The sequence below is a fragment of the Microtus pennsylvanicus genome, chromosome 7 (assembly GCF_037038515.1).
Source record: "Microtus pennsylvanicus isolate mMicPen1 chromosome 7, mMicPen1.hap1, whole genome shotgun sequence".
NCBI lineage: Eukaryota > Metazoa > Chordata > Mammalia > Rodentia > Cricetidae > Microtus > Microtus pennsylvanicus.
The window spans coordinates 1,003,939-1,021,394 of NC_134585.1; the positions used below are offsets into that span (position 1 = coordinate 1,003,939).

General features: G+C 50.0%; 1 protein-coding gene and 1 pseudogene across 13 annotated transcripts in view; both read left to right on the top strand.

Moving 5' to 3' along the window:
* The window catches only part of LOC142854135 (H-2 class I histocompatibility antigen, L-D alpha chain-like), a 142,791-nt gene that overhangs the window by 15,932 nt on the left and 109,403 nt on the right, over window positions 1-17,456 (top strand). For 6 of the 13 annotated variants that reach the window (XM_075979263.1, XM_075979269.1, XM_075979275.1 and 3 more), the window contains exon 1: window positions 5,159-5,296. The exons of 1 other annotated variant lie outside the window; for it this stretch is intronic. In XM_075979263.1, the coding sequence (XP_075835378.1) occupies window positions 5,224-5,296 (73 nt within the window). In that variant the 5' untranslated portion in view covers window positions 5,159-5,223. Of the gene's footprint in view, window positions 1-5,158; window positions 5,297-7,850; window positions 8,127-8,259; window positions 8,374-8,553; window positions 8,601-11,346; window positions 12,042-17,456 lie in introns of those variants that run through there. 6 more of the 13 variants (XM_075979261.1, XM_075979260.1, XM_075979274.1 and 3 more) reach the window with 6 other exon arrangements.
* Window positions 539-2,839, top strand: LOC142854143 (sprouty-related, EVH1 domain-containing protein 1 pseudogene; annotated as a pseudogene).

The window sequence follows — 17,456 nt, forward strand, 5'->3', positions numbered from 1 at the left end:
TTTCCATCTTTCAAAATCTACCTGGGTTGTACGATCTTCAGAGAGGAGTGATCCACAAAGTCTCATCTCAGATCTGTCCTGTTGGATCCCTGTTCTGTCGAAGGTTGCTTATGTTTATTGAAAAAAAAAAAACGAGGAGCAGGCCCGCGGCCCTGCTCGCCCAGCTGTGTCCTCGGGCTTGGATGGCCCTTTCACGCCCTGCCAGCCACCCCCAGCTGGAGTGCATCTGAGGGAGCCTCTGAGGGCAGTGGGCAGGAGATGGTACTGGGCACCTTGGCGAGACCGCGCTGCCTCCTGCAGCCAGCGTTTGGCTGCCCTCCCCCCGCCGCCCCCGTCGCCCTCTGGTCGCTGCGCCCCAGAGATCAGCACTGCCTCAGTCTCTGGATGTGTCCCTGCCAGTGCCCTCAGCTGTCTGCGCCTTCTTGGCATCGCACCTGGCACATGGAACCGCTTGGGTCGCCAAGGCCTTGGCCTTGCTCGCTGCCACTGTCCCCCTGCGGGGATGCCCGAGCCGCTTGCGGGGCGCCGCTCCCAGTGAGGCGTCCCCCAAGGTGAGGCCCCAGAGGCACTGCCCGTGTGCCCCGCTGCCCGCCGCCCCTTGGTGCTGCTGCCGCCCTGCCTCCGCTTCCCAGCCTGCTGTTGCTCCTCCATCTCCTGTGTATTTCATGGTGAGGGAAAAAGGGGCGAGGACATGGCGACTTCTGACAACGATAATAGTTATGCAGGAGCTCGAGCTGTGGTGATGACCAGAGATGACTCGAGTGGTGGATGGCTACCACTCAGAGGGAGCGAGCGGACTGAGCTGTGCCACTGTCTTCAGAGTCCCTCATCAGGAAGAAAAAGGCTGTGCAGACTTCTTTATACATGGGAAGAAACTCAGGGACAACTTGCCGGTTTGGGGATCTATGCTTAAAAAATACCTCGTTTATAATAAGGTCACTCCCACATCTCACCACTGGGAGATGGACGACAAGAATTCCGCCTTACCTTTCAGAGTCCTGCAGATGCTGGGGCTTTCGATGGAGGCATTCAAAGACCTATAGAGGATATTTCTCAAGGGTGTCCAGCGCCAAAAAAATGAGGCTGAAGGAGAAGACGATTTATAAACCACTGAAGAGAACACTTCCTGTTCCCTAGTGAAAGATCACCTTTTCCAGCAAGAGACAGTCGTTACCAGTGAGCCTTATAGAAGCTCAGACATAAGACCTCTACCCTCTGAAGATCTGAATGCCAGAAGAATCTACTTGCAAAGCCAAGGCAGCCAGATACCATTCAGTCAGCAAGGCCTAGACATTCAGAGCTGAAGTATGGAATATGTACAGCGGCAATTATCTAAGGAGTGTGGGAGCCTAAACTCCCAAAACAGGGCCCCTTTAAAGTCAATCAGCTTTCAAAATGAGGATGAGATTGTCAGAATATCTTAATATGTCGGTATGCAGATGACAGACATCCGGACATATGGGGAAATAACTCAGAGAGAGATGATATTGGCTCCAATATTCCATTTTCCAAACAAGACAGTAAAAATCAGACTATCTCTACCACTGTGGAGATGAAACTAAGTTAAGTTCCCTGAAACTCTGTGGCATTTAAGACACAGCCTCCCTCGTTAAAATTTAAGTCAAAACGAAGAAAAGAGGATGGAGAACGTTCTCGCTGCGTGTACTACCAGGAACGGTTTAATCATGAAGGCAACAGCAGGGGGGACGCCAAGATGCTCCAGATCCTGTTAGAAGGTGCATGTATCGAGTTAGTCCCATGCTCTGTGCAGAGAGCAGGCTGTATCATTGTATGTCAGACTCAGAGGGAGACTCTTCTGACCCTTGTTCATGTGACACTAGTGATGACAAGTTCTGCCAAAGATGGTTAGCCCTGGTAGCGCTGTCCTTTATTGTGCCATGGATGTGCTGCTATGACCCTTTGAGAATGCGCCATCACTGGGTGAGGCCTGTGGGTGCTGTGGTGGAAAACAGAAGGCTGCTGGTTGAAGCAGCCCAGGGCCAGCAGGAGCTGAAAACCTTCATCTCCAGGAATTACCTGACTTGGATTTGTGGAAGCTGTTGGCAAGCAGTATGGAATATTGCCTGGTTCATTGGGACCATGCGTGGAGGAATTCTCCAACTTGCTTCTTATATCCATTGCTTGGAAAATCTTTTTCCTAACCTTTTCTCTGACACAATGTCTGTCTTTGATGTGGAGGTGTGCTTCTTGTGTGCAGCACAAGGATGGATCCTGTTTTATCTATTCTGTAGGTCTCTGTCTTTTTTATTGGGAACTGGTGCTGCTATTAAGGCCATTTTTCAACAGGTCAGAGAAACAGGGGAGGAGATGTTGATAGCCGAACTACTGGACAGATGCACAGACAGGGACTTGTGGTGATGTTGTGCCCAAGTTCAGACCCCCAGAAACACACCACCAGAAGCCAGTCAAGTCCAGAATGCAAAAGTGATGTTTATTCAGTGCACAGACATAGTCCAGCTAGCTGGGAACTCAAAGCCACCAAGTGGGAGAGCTCCCTCTTCTCATTTGGGGTCGACATCTATAGGCAAAAACTGCAAGCCAGGTTTACTCAGGGTCAAGGGGGTTGGTTTTGCTGAGTACAGGGTATGGACTCCTCCTGCAGTACAGGGTATTGACTTCTGCAGTGCAGGGTATGGACTCCTTCTGCAGTACAGGGTATGGATTCCTTGTGCAGTGCAGGGTATGGACTCCTTCTGCAGTACAGGGTATTGACTTCTGCAGTGCAGGGTATGGACTCCTTCTGCAGTACAGGGTATGGACTCCTCCTGCAGTACAGGGTATTGACTTCTGCAGTGCAGGGTATGGACTCCTTCTGCAGTACAGGGTATGGACTCCTTCTGCAGTACAGGGTATGGATTCCTTGTGCAGTGCAGGGTATGGACTCCTTCTGCAGTACAGGGTATTGACTTCTGCAGTGCAGGGTATGGACTCCTTCTGCAGTACAGGGTATGGACTCCTCCTGCAGTACAGGGTATTGACTTCTGCAGTGCAGGGTATGGACTCCTTCTGCAGTACAGGGTATGGACTCCTCCTGCAGTACAGGGTATTGACTTCTGCAGTGCAGGGTATGGACTCCTTCTGCAGTACAGGGTATTGACTTCTGCAGTACAGGGTATGGACTCCTTCTGCAGTACAGGGTATTGACTTCTGCAGTACAGGGTATGGACTCCTTCTGCAGTACAGGGTATTGACTTCTGCAGTACAGGGTATGGACTCCTTCTGCAGTACAGGGTATTGACTTCTGCAGTACAGGGTATGGACTCCTTCTGCAGTAGAGGGTATGGACTTCTGCAGTACAGGGTAGGGACTCCTTCTGCAGTACAGGGTATGGATTTCTTCTGCAGTACAGGGTATTGACTTCTGCAGTACAGGGTATTGACTTCTGCAGTACAGGGTATGGATTTCTTCTGCAGTACAGGGTATTGACTTCTGCAGTACAGGGTATTGACTTCTGCAGTACAGGGTATGGATTTCTTCTGCAGTACAGGGTATGGACTCCTTCTGCAGTACAGGGTATGGACTCCTTCTGCAGTACAGGGTATGGACTCCTTCTGCAGTACAGGGTAGGGACGACTTCTGCAGTACAGGGTAGGGACGACTTCTGCTTCTGTGCATGCTCCCCATCCTCCTTCCAAGCAATTATTTCTGCTCTTTTCCTGACCACAAAGCTGGGTGTTGACAGGGAACTAGCTGCTAGGAACAGTTGGTCTACACTTTTGCAAAAGTTCCCGTTTCCAACTAACTGAATTCTGCAAAGTTTCCTGAACCAATTGCCCTTAACCAACTCCTGATCAAGCAAATTTTTTTTAAGTTTTCCATGTCCTTACAATGAGGATGTAATATACTTACCTGGCTGTAAATTTGATGAGGGCAGGACAGCCTAGACCTGAGACCCTTGGAGTAGTGTGGACAGGAGCCTGTGGGACAGCTCAGCCAGCCATGGGTCCCCTTCAGCCTCACCCTCTGTGGGCTCACACATAGTCCTGTTTTTTCTTCAGTAGGTTGAACCTTCACCCTAGACTCTGATGCTTCTCTTTCATGTTAATAAAGTGAGAGCCTGGAAGGCCTGAAGTAAGAATGAAGATGGGGACAGGGACACCAGTAACTGCAGGAACTCACTGGATGTTGGGGATGTCATGGTCTGTGACAAGTCACTATTTAAGCGACTAAAATTTTTCTTTTTCAGCAGCAATCAAAAACTAACACATGGTTCAAGTGCACAGATGAGCACACAGTGTCTTCTCTAATGAGGTTGTGATCCACTGTGCACAGTAGATCTATAAAATGAAATCTTTTGCATTTCTTATTTTATGCTGCTTTGTAAATTACCATTTCAGCACAGTCTATTTCAGTATCCCTTTCTCTCTCTCTCTCTCTCTCTCTCTCTCTCTCTCTCTCTCTCTCGCTCTCTCGCTCTCACGCTATGAGCTGATGAGATGAGAGACATGAATATCGCAGGTGTGTGGGACACTGGATCTGATACAGTTGGCTTCTAAGTTCCTCAGTGTGGACAGAGGGTGATTCTCACGGCAGAGGTACACACTGGGATTCTAGGTTTCATCCTTGTTCAGTGATATGGAGAAAAATTAAATTTATAATTTTTTTGTTTCTGTCTATTTTGACTTGATGTCTTCAAATCCCAGGCATACATAACCGTAGTAGAAAGTGAAAGCAGAGGTGAGCAGGGCTTCCATCCTGCAAGGAGTTAAGGGATTTAATCAGAGCTGTAAAAACTCCAGTCACCTCCCCATGCAGGTGTCCACAGCAGCCCCGCACCCTGCAGGACTCCGACAGCACCTGTTTCCGTGAACATTCATTTTAAGTGCTGTTGTATTTTACCTGAAAACTTCATGCTCTTAGGTTTCACCCTGACGAACCTGAGGAGCAGTTGTCCTTAGGCGCTCAGAGACACCATGACACACAGTGCTCCATCCCGCAGCACAGGGCTCAGACAAAGTCTTAGTCCCCGGCAGTGAGGTCTGGGTGGGGAAGCCCAGGGCTGGGGATTCCCTTGTTCCCAGTTTCACTTCTCCAGCTCCTAACCTGGGTCAGGTCCTTCTGCCCGGACACTGATGACAACTTGGCGGTTCTCAGCCCCATTGGGTGGCGGGATGCCGGAAAACCAACCAGTGTCCCCGCGGTCACCGGTTATAAAGTCCACGGAGTCCGCGGAACTCAGAGTCTCCGCTCCGCAGATCTGAGATGGGGGCAATGGCACCGCGCACGCTGCTCCTGCTGCTGGCGGCCGCCCTGGCCCCGACCCAGACCCGCGCGGGTGAGTGCGGGGTCGGGAGGGAACCGGGCTCAGCGGGGAGGGCGGGGGCGGCACCGGGGAAGCCGCGTCCCCGCGTGGCCCAGCCGGACCCTCCCGCCCCTTCTCTACCCGCGTCCCGAGCTCCGCGCCCTGCTCCCTTCCCGTCCCGCGTTCCTGCCCGGGGTCCCGGGAGCAGGGTCGGGGTCTCACCGCGCGCCGCCCCCAGGCTCGCACTCTATGATGTATTTACACACCGCCATGTCCCGGCCCGGACTCGGGGAACCTCGGTATGTGGAAGTCGGCTACGTGGACGACACGCAGTTCGTGCGCTACGACAGCGACACGGAGACTCCGAGGATGGAGTCGCGGGCGCCGTGGGTGGAGCAGGAGGGGCCGGAGTATTGGGAGAGGGAGACACAGAGAGCCAAGAACAATGAGCTGATTGACCGAGTTCACCTGAGGAACCTGCTCCGCTACTACAACCAGAGCGAGGGCAATGAGTGACCGCGGTCGGAGGTCAGGGCCCCTCCACTTCCCTACACAGGAGCCTAAGTCGCCCCAAGTTTCAGGACCGAGGTTCGGGAGGAGAGCGGGGACCGGACCCGGTTTCCCTTTCAGTTTAGAGTACCGGGTGGGCGGGGCCGTGGGGAGTGGGTGACTGGGGCGGGGCTGACAGCAGGGTTCCTGCAGGTTCTCACACCTTCCAGTGGCTGTCCCGCTGTGAGGTGGCGTCAGACGGGCGCCTTCTCCGCGGGTACCGTCGGTATACCTATGAAGGCCGCGATTACCTCGCCCTGAAAGACGACCTAAAGACATGGACAGCGGCGGACACAGCGGCGCAGATCACCCAGCGAAAGTGGGAACAGAATGGTTTTACAGAGATCACCAGGGTCTACCTGGAGGAAACGTGCCTGTGGTGGCTGCGCAGGTACCTGGAGAACGGGAAGGACGCGCTGCTGCGCACAGGTGCAGGGGCCGCGGGCAACTCCCCCCTCTGCCCTCGGGCTGAACTCAGTCCTGAGGAAGAGGAAACCCTCACTGGGGTCATGCCCCTGTCTCTGAGGGCGGACAGGGTCCCTGGGTCTCCTGATCCAGCATGGCAGGGACTGCACTGACCTCCCAGGGCTCAGCCTTCTCCCTGGACAGTTCCACATCTGTCTCAGGAGGGAGGAGAGAGGATCCCGACATCACCAACAGTGGCTCCTTCAGTCTGCAGCCCCTGTCAGCCATGGCCTCTCCCAGGCCGGGTTCTCTGCCCACACCCAGTGTCTGTGGACACCGAGTCCTGTCATCTGAGTGTGTCAGCCTTACACACCAGGACCGGAGTCTCCTTCACCTGATGGAAGACATGGAATTTCCTCTCTTAGGCTGCCTCACCCAGTTTCAAGAACTTTCCAAAAAATACATTCTCCCAGATTCCTGTGTGAGCTTTGTATCCCTCCCACTCCCCAAATCTATCTCTTCCTAGAATGGTCATGTGGGAACTTATGAGGAGCCCTGGACAAATTGTGGAGGTTTTTCTCTTCTTCTTTTCTTTTTTTTTTTTTTTGTTTTATTTTTGAAGTCATCATTTTCCTTTTAGTGAGTTTTTTCTTCACACTGGGATGGTATTCCTTCCCCTGTGTTATCATGTGTATCAGTCTCCACAGGTGCCCTGGGGACTCAAACGCTGGATAATTAGACAAGTTAAGTCACTGGGTTTGTTTTTGTTTTTTGTTTGTTTGTTTTTGCTTTTTGGGACAAGGTTTCTCTATAGCTTTGGAGCAAGTCAGTGTTCTCTTTAATGAGAAAGATACCTGTGAGCTTAGATTATTTTCTGCCAGAATTAACCATCCAGAGCTCCTGCTCTCCCTCTGACCCAACAAGTTACAGTGTTGCCCTAGAGAATTAGGAACTGAACTTCCTCAGAGACAGGGTCTTCTGCAACTCCAGGACTGGAGTGACAGGGAAGATCCGCACACCCTGTGAGAGCACCGCTGTGTCCCAGTGAGTGCTGCACTGGGCTCCACAGCACACTTCAGGGATCCTGGGTGACAATACCTGATATCTTGTCGCCCCCAGAGGCAGGGCTAGGGGAGTCATTTTCTCTGGCTGAGAGTCACAGGTTCACCCAATAGTTCTACACATTTTGGTGATGGCTGTTCTCTTGGTCAGACAGCTAATGTTGGTCAGCAGGATAGCCACAGTGGCTGTGTCTCAATGGTGGCAGCAGAAGTTGGTGGCACCTCATTTACCTCCTTATTCTTAGTCTCTTATTTTATGTGAATTTAATCACATATATAGATTAATTATTTTCCATTCCTTCATTTTTTTCCTATATAACTTATGCTATAGAACATCATATAAGGAAGACCATGTTGATCTGCTGGCTCATGTGGATTCCCTCTTAGCTTTTGCATCTCCCAGGAAAATGTGCAGTTCTGTGATGAGGGGACCAGCTCTACCTGCAGGTCACTAGTGTGATGACAGAAATGTTCAAACAGGCACATAGTTCAGGGTCATCATTGATTTATCTTGTCTTTACAGGTTTCAGTTTATCTTGTTAATTGTGGGATTTCTTAAATCTTCCGCACAGATCCCCCAAAGGCACATGTGACCCATCATCCTGGACCTAAAGGTGATGTCACCCTGAGGTGCTGGGCCCTGGGCTTCTACCCTTCCTTCATCACCCTGACCTGGCAGAGGGAGGAGGAGGAACAGACTCAGGACATGGAGCTGGTGGAGACCAGACCTTCTGGGGATGGAACCTTCCAGAAGTGGGCATCTCTGGTGGTGCCTTCTGGGGAGGAGCACAAATACACATGCCATGTGTACCATGAGGGGCTGCCTGAGCCCCTCACCCTGAGATGGGGTAAGGAGGGAGTGGGTACAGAGCTGGGGTCAGAGAAAGCTGAAGCCTTCTACAGAGCCTGAGCCTGAGCAGGGTCAGGGCAGGGAGCTGGGGTCGTGACCCTCACCTTCCCTTCCTGTTCTTCCATTCTCAGAGCCTCCTCAGTCCATGGTCCCCATCATGGCAGTCATTGCTGGTCTGGTTCTCCTTGGAGCTGTGATCATTGGAGCTGTGGTGGTTGTTGTGAGGAAGAGGAGGAGAAGCACAGGTAGGAAAGGGCAGGGTCTGAGTTCTCTCTCAGCCCCTTTTAGACGTGTGCTCTGCCTCATTAATGGGAAACACATCCACACCCCTGGTGGCTGCTGTCTCTAACCTTGGTCTGCTGTCAGTTCTGGAAACTTCCTAGGGTCAGGGACTTCCCTGGTCTCTCACAGCTTTTCTTCTCACGGGTGGAAAAGGAGGCAACTATGCTCCAGCTCCTGGCCATCTATAATGGTGCCCCCAGAGAAATCATCTAGGAACTATGGTGTTACCTTCCTGTGAATATATACATTAAACATAGGTAGGGACAGTGCCCAGTGCTCCCATGTGTCTCTCCTAGACTGTAAAGGTGACCCTCTGGGACCTGACTGGGGTAAAGCCAAAGATGATATGATTGGGTTTCAGGGACCCCCAGAATTAACTTTGAGTGAGTGGTGGGTTGTTAGGATGTTGTCTTCACAGTGATTGTTCATGACTCCTGTTCTGTAGCATGAAGACAGCTGCCTGGTGTGGATGGAGTGACAGACGATGTGTTCAGGTCTCTCCTGTGACATCCAGAGCCCCTCAGCTCTCTTTAGTCAACAGTGTCTGACATTCACTGTGATCCTATGGGCTCAGTGTGAAGAACTGGGAGCCTGCCCTCCCCTGCACACCAGGATCCTGTCCCTGCACTGCCATGACTTTCCACAGGCAATCCTGCTCCTGCAGACAGGGGAGGACTTTTCTATCCTGTCTCCTCCATGCTGCCCTGAGCTGCAGACCCTGACTCCCCCACTCCCCAAAAATAAGGATCTGAATGTGAACTTGATTATTCATGTCCTTGATCTCAAAGGTTGATTGGTGGTTAAATTAAATAATAGAGATACTTTGAGTTTGTGGAGGAAATAAATGACAGCGTGGAGAACCTCCCAGAATCTGTGTTCACTGTGCTGTGTGCATCTGGTGGGACAGGATGAGGCTGTGGGAGCTGAGTGAGAACAGGGCTGTGCCCAGGTGGAGCTCAGTGCATTGTTGTCATTGACAAGGTCACTTGTCAACCCTGTCCCCTTCTGGCTCAGTTCTCTTCATCACTTAGAACCACATACTGACATCTTTGATCACAGGGACACTGGGATGGCCAGAGCCTCGTCCTGTCCCCAGGATTGTGAAGAGCCAGGGCTGCTGTGACAGGTCAGCCATGTTTCTGTCCTGGCTGTGGATCTTTACCCCGTCTTCTCTGTTTATTTGTTGTCTTTCTAGTTTGTCTGCAGGACTAGGTCTGTTCTTGTTCCTGTGAATGGTGTCTGTCTCATTATCCTGTGGGGTCCCTGAGTGACATCAGTAGGAGGTGTTTTTCATCCCAGTCCCCTCAAGGCCCAACTAGGCCCCTGCACTCAGGAGACTGTGGGATGAGAACATGAGCTTCAGTCTTCTGAGCTCCTGCCTCCCTTCAGGCCCCTCCCTGGAGGTCCTCTCCTTCTTTCCCGTCTATCAGAATCTAACCGGGGTTGTAGGATGGGCAGAGAGGAGGGATCCGCAGGGTCTCTGCTCAGATCTGTCCTGCTGGATCTGGGTTCTGCCCAATGCCCCATGTCCCTCCCTGGCTCTGCAGCTCCTGGTGCTGTCTCCACTTCTGGCTCATAGATTCAGTTCCCATTCCCTGTTCATGCAGAGGACTGTAATCTAGGACTGTGATTTGTGAGTCCACCACTAAATAAATTACCCTTTATTAGACATAGTTTTGAACTAGTGTGGGGTTATTTGTAACTTCTGTCATCATTCTTGGTCATCAGACATTTCTGCTTAGCCTCCTGGAGCTCCTGACTTGAAATCACAAAGCTAGAAGAGAAAGCTGTAGGGCTGTATCCTGGAGCAGGGGATGAAGGATTCTCCATCTCTGGGACTCCCAAAATCTATTTTTTAAAAGATTAATTAATTTTATGTTTATGAATGTTTTCTTTCCTTTATGTGTTGTATTATGTGCCTGTTTGGTGTCCACAGCATCATGGATGTTGTGGAACGGGAGTTATGGGTGATTTTTATGGAACTAGAAAATAGTGTCCAACTCTCTGCACATTTACTTGAGTGTATTTGACAGATAGAGGAGCTGGGGTGGAGCAAAAGCAAAGACAGAGATGTTTAGAGTTTGTAAATATTATATCTCTCCCCCATGCTGGCAGCATAGCCACCACCAGCTCCAGACAGTGTCAGTGCTTGGAGAAGCCAGTGAGCATCCCCGTCCATGATGGTCAGGCCCGACCTGTGGTGCTGTGGACATGAAGCCTCAGCAGCTGCTGCTGAGTGGGTGGAGAAGTGAAGGGAACCTGGGGCAGAAGACCCAGCAATGGCTGCAGCCTTTGCCACCAAGCCCACGTGCACACGCTGTAGCCAGCTGAGTCTGGCCCACACTGTGCCACACAGCCAGGGAAAACAGGAGACAGAAAAGTTTGGAGGGCTGTGCTCCCATGGCCAGTGCCTGGAGCCAGGTGGCAGGAAGTGGCTAGAGCTCCAGGGCCCATGATCTGAGGAGCCTGTGAGGATAAAAGTGTGACAGCCACTGCTGGCAAGTCGGGGACCACTGAGCATGGAGAGCGCTGGCCTGGACCCAGACCACTGACCTCTGGGTCCCAAAGCCCCTATGGGACACTGCCAAGCAGCAGAGAGGGCAGCTGCACCATGCCATGCTCCCAGCTTCTGCTGCCAGCCAAGACTGGTTCCCAGCCTGACAGCCAAGCTGCTGAGAAGTAGGCTCAGGAAGCTGCTGCTCCAGGCCCAGTGAGTGTCTATTAAATGTGAATGCACCTGGAGTCAGGAATCTGTGCAAACCTGTCAGTCAGGGGACCTGCAGCTTGGATTTTACAGGGGATCTTGAGCCCCTTGATGAGATTAAAACACAGCTGTGAAAAGAAAAAATAGGGGAGTTATAACCCCAGGCTCTGTTGAAAGGGACCCAATCCTGTTTTCACGCTGGTTCGAGGGCATATTTGTGCTTTTTTCACAGGAAGAAAAGAAGAAAACTTGATTGATGGCTGCAAACATGGAGGAGAGCCAGCCCTGATGACATCTCAGCCGCTGGAGACCCACAGAGGAGCTGCAGTGAGGCTCCTGAGTCTGTGCTCCTGACTGAAGCCATCACGCTGCAGTCTGGGAAGGGAAGGAAGATGTGGTGATGGTTGGTGATTCCTGGCTTCTGGGTGGACCCACTGCACAAACCTCCTGACCTGAGTGAGTCCTGTTTACTTCAGAGCTGGTCCAGGAACACTGACTGAATGTTTGACAGTTCATCCACACTGTATTGTGAGAACAGAACTCATTTTTGTCAGTATGGCGTTCAGTCTCCTGTTAAAATAAAGGACCTGAGACCTGGGACCTCAATTTCCTCCCTGGGGAGAAGAGACTCATGAAACAGAGGGACTGAGCCCTCATTAGAGACGGGGAGGAACAGCCTAAGTTTCTGCTGCTCAGAAATCGGGGCAGAGCAGACGTCACTGAAACTACAGCAGCGGAGCGGATGGACGAAAGGAGGGGAAGACTCTTAGATCACCCGCCACAGGGACCTTTCTTGTCTTTAGTTTAAAACGGATTTAAGATAATGTGATTTGACAATTGTGTGTATATTGTTAATATCCATACTAAAATTATGGTATTGACCTGTTAATGTTTAAACTGCCTTACTTCATTATAAAGATGTCACTAATTAGAAAAAGGTTAGAGCTTGTCTAAAAAACATTGCCCATTAATCCTTATAATTGATATGTTAAAAAAGACAAATTTCAATTTTGATTGTATTAAAAACTGTTAAAGCTATCCTAGACCAATTTAAAAATGCCATCCGTTGTCTGGGTACTCTCCACTACTTTATTATAAAATATTGTAGCCATATAAATATGGATGTGCTCCTATCTGGCCAAAGGTCAGAGAATTCGAGCCTATTCCTGCTCCTTCATTTAAAATAGGAGGACTGACATAGGGAGTGGCTGCCCACAGGATACTTGGTCTAGAGTGAATTCTCTGCATATCCTGCCCAAAACACCAAATGCTCTACTCAGGAAATAATGGCTCGATGTCTCAAGTATTGAAACAAGAAACTGTTCTTGTTGTCCTTTGTGTCACATTAAAGCAGACTTTTGTCTCCCCCCCGCCCCCTTCTACTGGGGTATAAAATGTGTGGAAAGTAAACACAGGCAGATTCAGTATCCAGCACACACTGGGTTGTCCTCCCAGTTCTCTCCTGTGTCTGTGTTTCTTTCACATCTCTGTGCCTCCTACCTGACATTTCTAATCCACACACCCTACCCTGGAACGTACAAAGCCGTCGTGGCTGAACCATGACAGAAGTCACCCCAAAGTCTGGCTGACAACATTCCAGACAACACTAGCTGGCTCCACTAAAGGTGGACAGGAAGACGCGGTTCCGCAGAGACACCCAAGGCAACGCTACTACTTATCAGACCAGAAAACACCTTTTCTAAGTCAGGGTGGGTGGCCCTCATGTGTGCCAACTCCAGAAATGAAGGAACCTTCAAAAGGAAAAGTCCAAACACACTGGTCTCCAAGGAGACCATCGAGATAGACAGCTCGAGGACTCTGCCACCAAGCTTGACGACCCGGGTTCCATCCATGGAAACCACACGGTGACAGAGAGAACTGAGGCCCAGAAGTCGTCCTCCAAGCCTCACACAGGCATCAGGACATGTACGCCCCTCACAAAATTAGTAAATCAATGTAATAAAAATCAAAAAGAAAGCATGATTTTATGTTGAAGAACACAGAAACACAAATCCATATCTTGTGTCTAGTTTGCCTTGGAACTTCCAGTGGGGGAATTTTCCTGTGTCCAAAACACAAACTGTGATGAGAACCTGCAAAGGATTGGAAGTCAAGTCAAACATAATCATGGAAAATGTTAAATTCTTCTTCTTCTTCTATTATTATTATTTTAGTTTTTCAGGACAGGGTTTCTCTATGTTTCTTAGGAGCCTGTCCTGGAACTCACTCTGGAGCCCTGGCTGGCCTCAAACTCACAGAGATCCACCTGTCTCTGCCCCCTGAGTGATGGGATTAAAGGCACCTGCTACCAACACCCAGCAAATTATTTTATGCATTAATAGTATCACTGTGTGTGTGGTGTGAGAATAAGGGCACACCCGGCCATGGTGTGTGTCTGTCGTGTGTGTGTGTGTGTGTGTGTGTGTGTGCATCAGAAGAGGACTTTGGGGAGTGAGTCTCTCCTTCCACTATGGGTCTGGGGACTTAACTCAGGTGGTTGGACTTGGTAGCAAGCTCCTCTAACTACTGAGCCACCTCACCTGCCCAGCCAGTGTGCCCCCACCCTAATTTTGGAGGTGTTGAAGAATCAAACCCAGGGCCTGGGGTGTACAAGGTGGGCGCTCTATTCATTAAGTCACATTCCCGATGAATGGGAGAAATCTCAAACAACAGGGATTGTAGTTATTTCAAAGACTTGTACTAAAAGTTTGGGAGGAAGATGAAATCGGAGACTACAAATTAAAAAATAGGCTGGATCTTGGCAACACACCAAGTTGAGCAGGGGACCTTCCAGGAGGACCAGGTAAGTTCCCTTCATGGTTGTTTACAAAGCTGCATTGGTGCTGGAGGACAGCAGACCTTCCTGTAGAGTGCAGTGGGCACAGACGGGGAAGCGCCTTCTCTTTCATCAGAGCGTCCATGGCTTGGACCCTGTGACCTGAGGACCCTGAGCTTCTCCAGTGAAAACCCTCCCTGCAGGGGGTTTGGTGGCTCAGGCCCTGGGTGAGGCCCTAGGCTGCAGAGAAAAGAACCACAGAAAACTCAGTATAAAAATAAAGATGATGTCACTTTCAAGGACAGTCCTGGAGCTGGAGAGATTGCTCAGGGTAAAGAGTGCTCACTGCTCTCCCAGAGGACCTGGGTCAGGACCAGCTCACACACCTGCAACTGCAGTCTCTCGGGATTGAGAGGTTGGTATAGGGTGCCCTCTTCTGGCCGCCGGGGGCACTGCATCCATATGCACTGGCAAAACACCCATACACATACAATAAAAATATTTTTTTTTAAATAAAGAAAAATAAATGGAGAAAAATACTATTTCTACAAAGAAAGAGATCCCTGAGCAGTATTAGGGGTTGTTACCCCTCCTAAATGACTATGGTCGCCTGCCCTAGACGCACACACTGGTCTTAGGGATTAGCAGAGGGAAGGGGAAATTGACACAGTGTCTGCTGCAGATTCTGTTGATCTGTGAAGCCCGTGTGTCCGTTTATGCTGTTTGTTTTGTTTTATCTTCTTGTAGCCCAGGCTGGCCTTGAATTCTTTTTTTTTTTTTTTGGTTTTTCGAGAAAGGGTTTCTCTGTGGCTTTGGAGCCTCTTTCTTTCTTTCTTTCTTTCTTTCTTTCTTTCTTTCTTTCTTTCTTTCTTTCTTTCTTTCTTCCTTAACTAAGAATTGTGCTTTTGTGCTCCCCTATCCAACCTTCCTTTATCCCAATCATCCTTTTTCCCCAAGTTCCCCCCATCCTTCCCATCTCCCTTTTCTCTCCCCATCTCCCCTTACACCCATCCCACCCCACCGCCAAGATCCCAATTTTTTGCCCAGCAATTTTGTCTACTTCCCATAGCCAGAAGGATAACATGTTTTTCTTTGGGTTCACCTTCTTATTTAGCTTCCTTAGGATCAAAAATTACGGACTCAATGACCTTTATTTATGGCTAGAAACCAGTTATGAGTGAGTACATCCCATGTTCATCTTTTTGGGTCTGGGTTACCTCACTCAGTATAGTGTTTTCTATTTCCATCCATTTGCATGCAAAATTCGAGAAGTCATTGTTTTTTACCGCAGCGTAGTACTCTAATGTGCATATATTCCACACTTTCTTCATCCATTCTTCCATTGAAGGGCATCTAGGTTGTTTCCAGGTTCTGGCTATTACAAATAATGCTGCTATGAACATAGGTGAACAAATGCTCTTGTCATGTGATAGGGCATCTCTTGGGTATATTCCCAAGAGTGGTATTGCTGGGTCCAGGGGAAGGTTGATCCCGAATTTCCTGAGAGAAGAGAGAGAGAGAGAGAGAGAGAGAGAGAGAGCTGTCCTGGAACTAGCTCTGTAGACCAGGCTGGTCTCGAACTCACAGAGATCCGCCTATCTCTGCCTCCCGAGTGCTGGGATTAAAGGCATGGCCTTGAATTCTTGATCCTTCTTTCTTGTCAGTGTTTTGTGTGTGTGTCTGTTTCTTTCTGTCTCTGTCTCTCTGTCTCTCTGTCTCTCTCTCTCTCTCTGTGTGTGTGTGTGTGTGTCTGTGTGTGTGTGTGTCTGTGTGTGATCACGACGGGAGAATTTGATGTTGAGTTAACAATTGTGGGAGGAGCTGGAGGTGTAATCTACCTGAGAAGCTGAGTTTCAGCCCGGAGATCTCAAGGACCCGTGCAAACCTCAAATCAGAGGATCGGACTGAAGGGAAAATTCCACCTGCTTCAGGATGAAGAGGGCATAGGCTACACCTCCCTGCCTTCCCCAGCAATCAAAGTTCACAGCCCTTCAGGTGAGCAGGCGCCCGGACCAGCTCACACTGTGTCCTGCTGCCCCCTGGTGGTCATTAGCGGCATCGCGGCTTCCGAAGGTCCCGGGAGGGACAGCACAATGTTAAATGCCCATCAGTCTGAAGGCTGCGGAGTTCCACCTGCTGGCCCGGTTCAGGAGCCTTGGAGGCTGTCTGGGCCACACTGGAGAACCGGCTGTCTCCTACAAAGTCCCTCACGTCACAGCGTTAGTTTCTTTTTCCTTAGTTGCTGATGTTGCCCGGGATTTAACCGTGCATGTTCAGTTTGTCCTAACTGAACGACACCTCAGCCCCACTAGCTTAGTTTGATGTAACCCGAAGAAAGGGTCCCAGTTTCTTTGGGAACACCTTTAAAACCAGTGGTCAGATAGCAGAGGCGGGCGGATCTCTGACTACCTGATCCACATAGCAAGTTCAGGACACCCAGAGCTATAAGGTGAGTGAGACCAGAACACAGGGATCCCCAAGACTGACTCCTGGGGCAGGGCGGGGCGGCGGTGGTGGAGTAGATATCTGAGGCCTGGCAAGCTAGAAAGGACCCTGAAGGATTCTCAGGGTTGGATCTGGGGTGAGCCTGTGGCCCCCAACCTAGTGCTGGGCCGGGTGAGCCTCAAGGATCCTGGGAGCCCGAGCGAGACTGGAAAAGCTGAAACTGGGAACCAGGAAGGGGAAACGAGGTGGACTGGGCAAGCTCCATAAGGACAGCACTGACTCCGCCCACAGACATACGGCCCAAATCAAGAGGGACTGCTGTCAGCCTCGCAAGCTTCCTGACACTGAACTACATTCCTGGCCTTTAAAAAAAAATTATTATGATTTATTTATCTTATGTAAATGGTGCTCTATCTACACATACACCTACATGCCAGAAGAGGGCACCAGATCCCAGGATAGATGGCTGTGAGCCACCACGTGATGCTAGAAACCGAACTCAGGACCTCTGGAAGAGCAGCCAGTCACTGACATAGTTAGTCCTTTCTTCTTCAGGACTAGGTGGCTCTCTCTTCAGCAGCTGCTAGCACACTGAGCTCTACGGTGAGCGCTGGTGATTCTGTGGCACTACCGAGGCACGGAATTAACCTGACCAACACTTTACCTGACTTCTTACCGTGTCCCTGCAGCTAGAGATCCCACAGAGCATTGCACCTGGCTTCAATTATGGAGTAACAGCACCTGGGCATTGACCTGCCTTTTCTATTTGTTAACTCGTTGTTTGAAGTGTTTGATTTTTATCTGAGTTCTTCCTGAAGGGTTCAAGGCCTTTGCAAAACTTAGTTATGAGGGCTGGAGAGATGGCTCAGTGGTTAAGAGCATTGCCTGCTCTTCCAAAGGTCCTGAGTTCAATTCCCAGCAACCACATGGTGGCTCACAACCATCTGTAATGAGGTCTGGTGCCCTCTTCTGGCCTGAAGACATACATACAGACAGAACATTGTATACATAATAAATAAAAATAATAATAAAAGAAACTTAGTTATGAGAGGATGTGGAGACCCAAGATGCCTCATGCCTGAGAATGGCTTGGGCATTTGTTTCCTTCAAACAACTCTGGA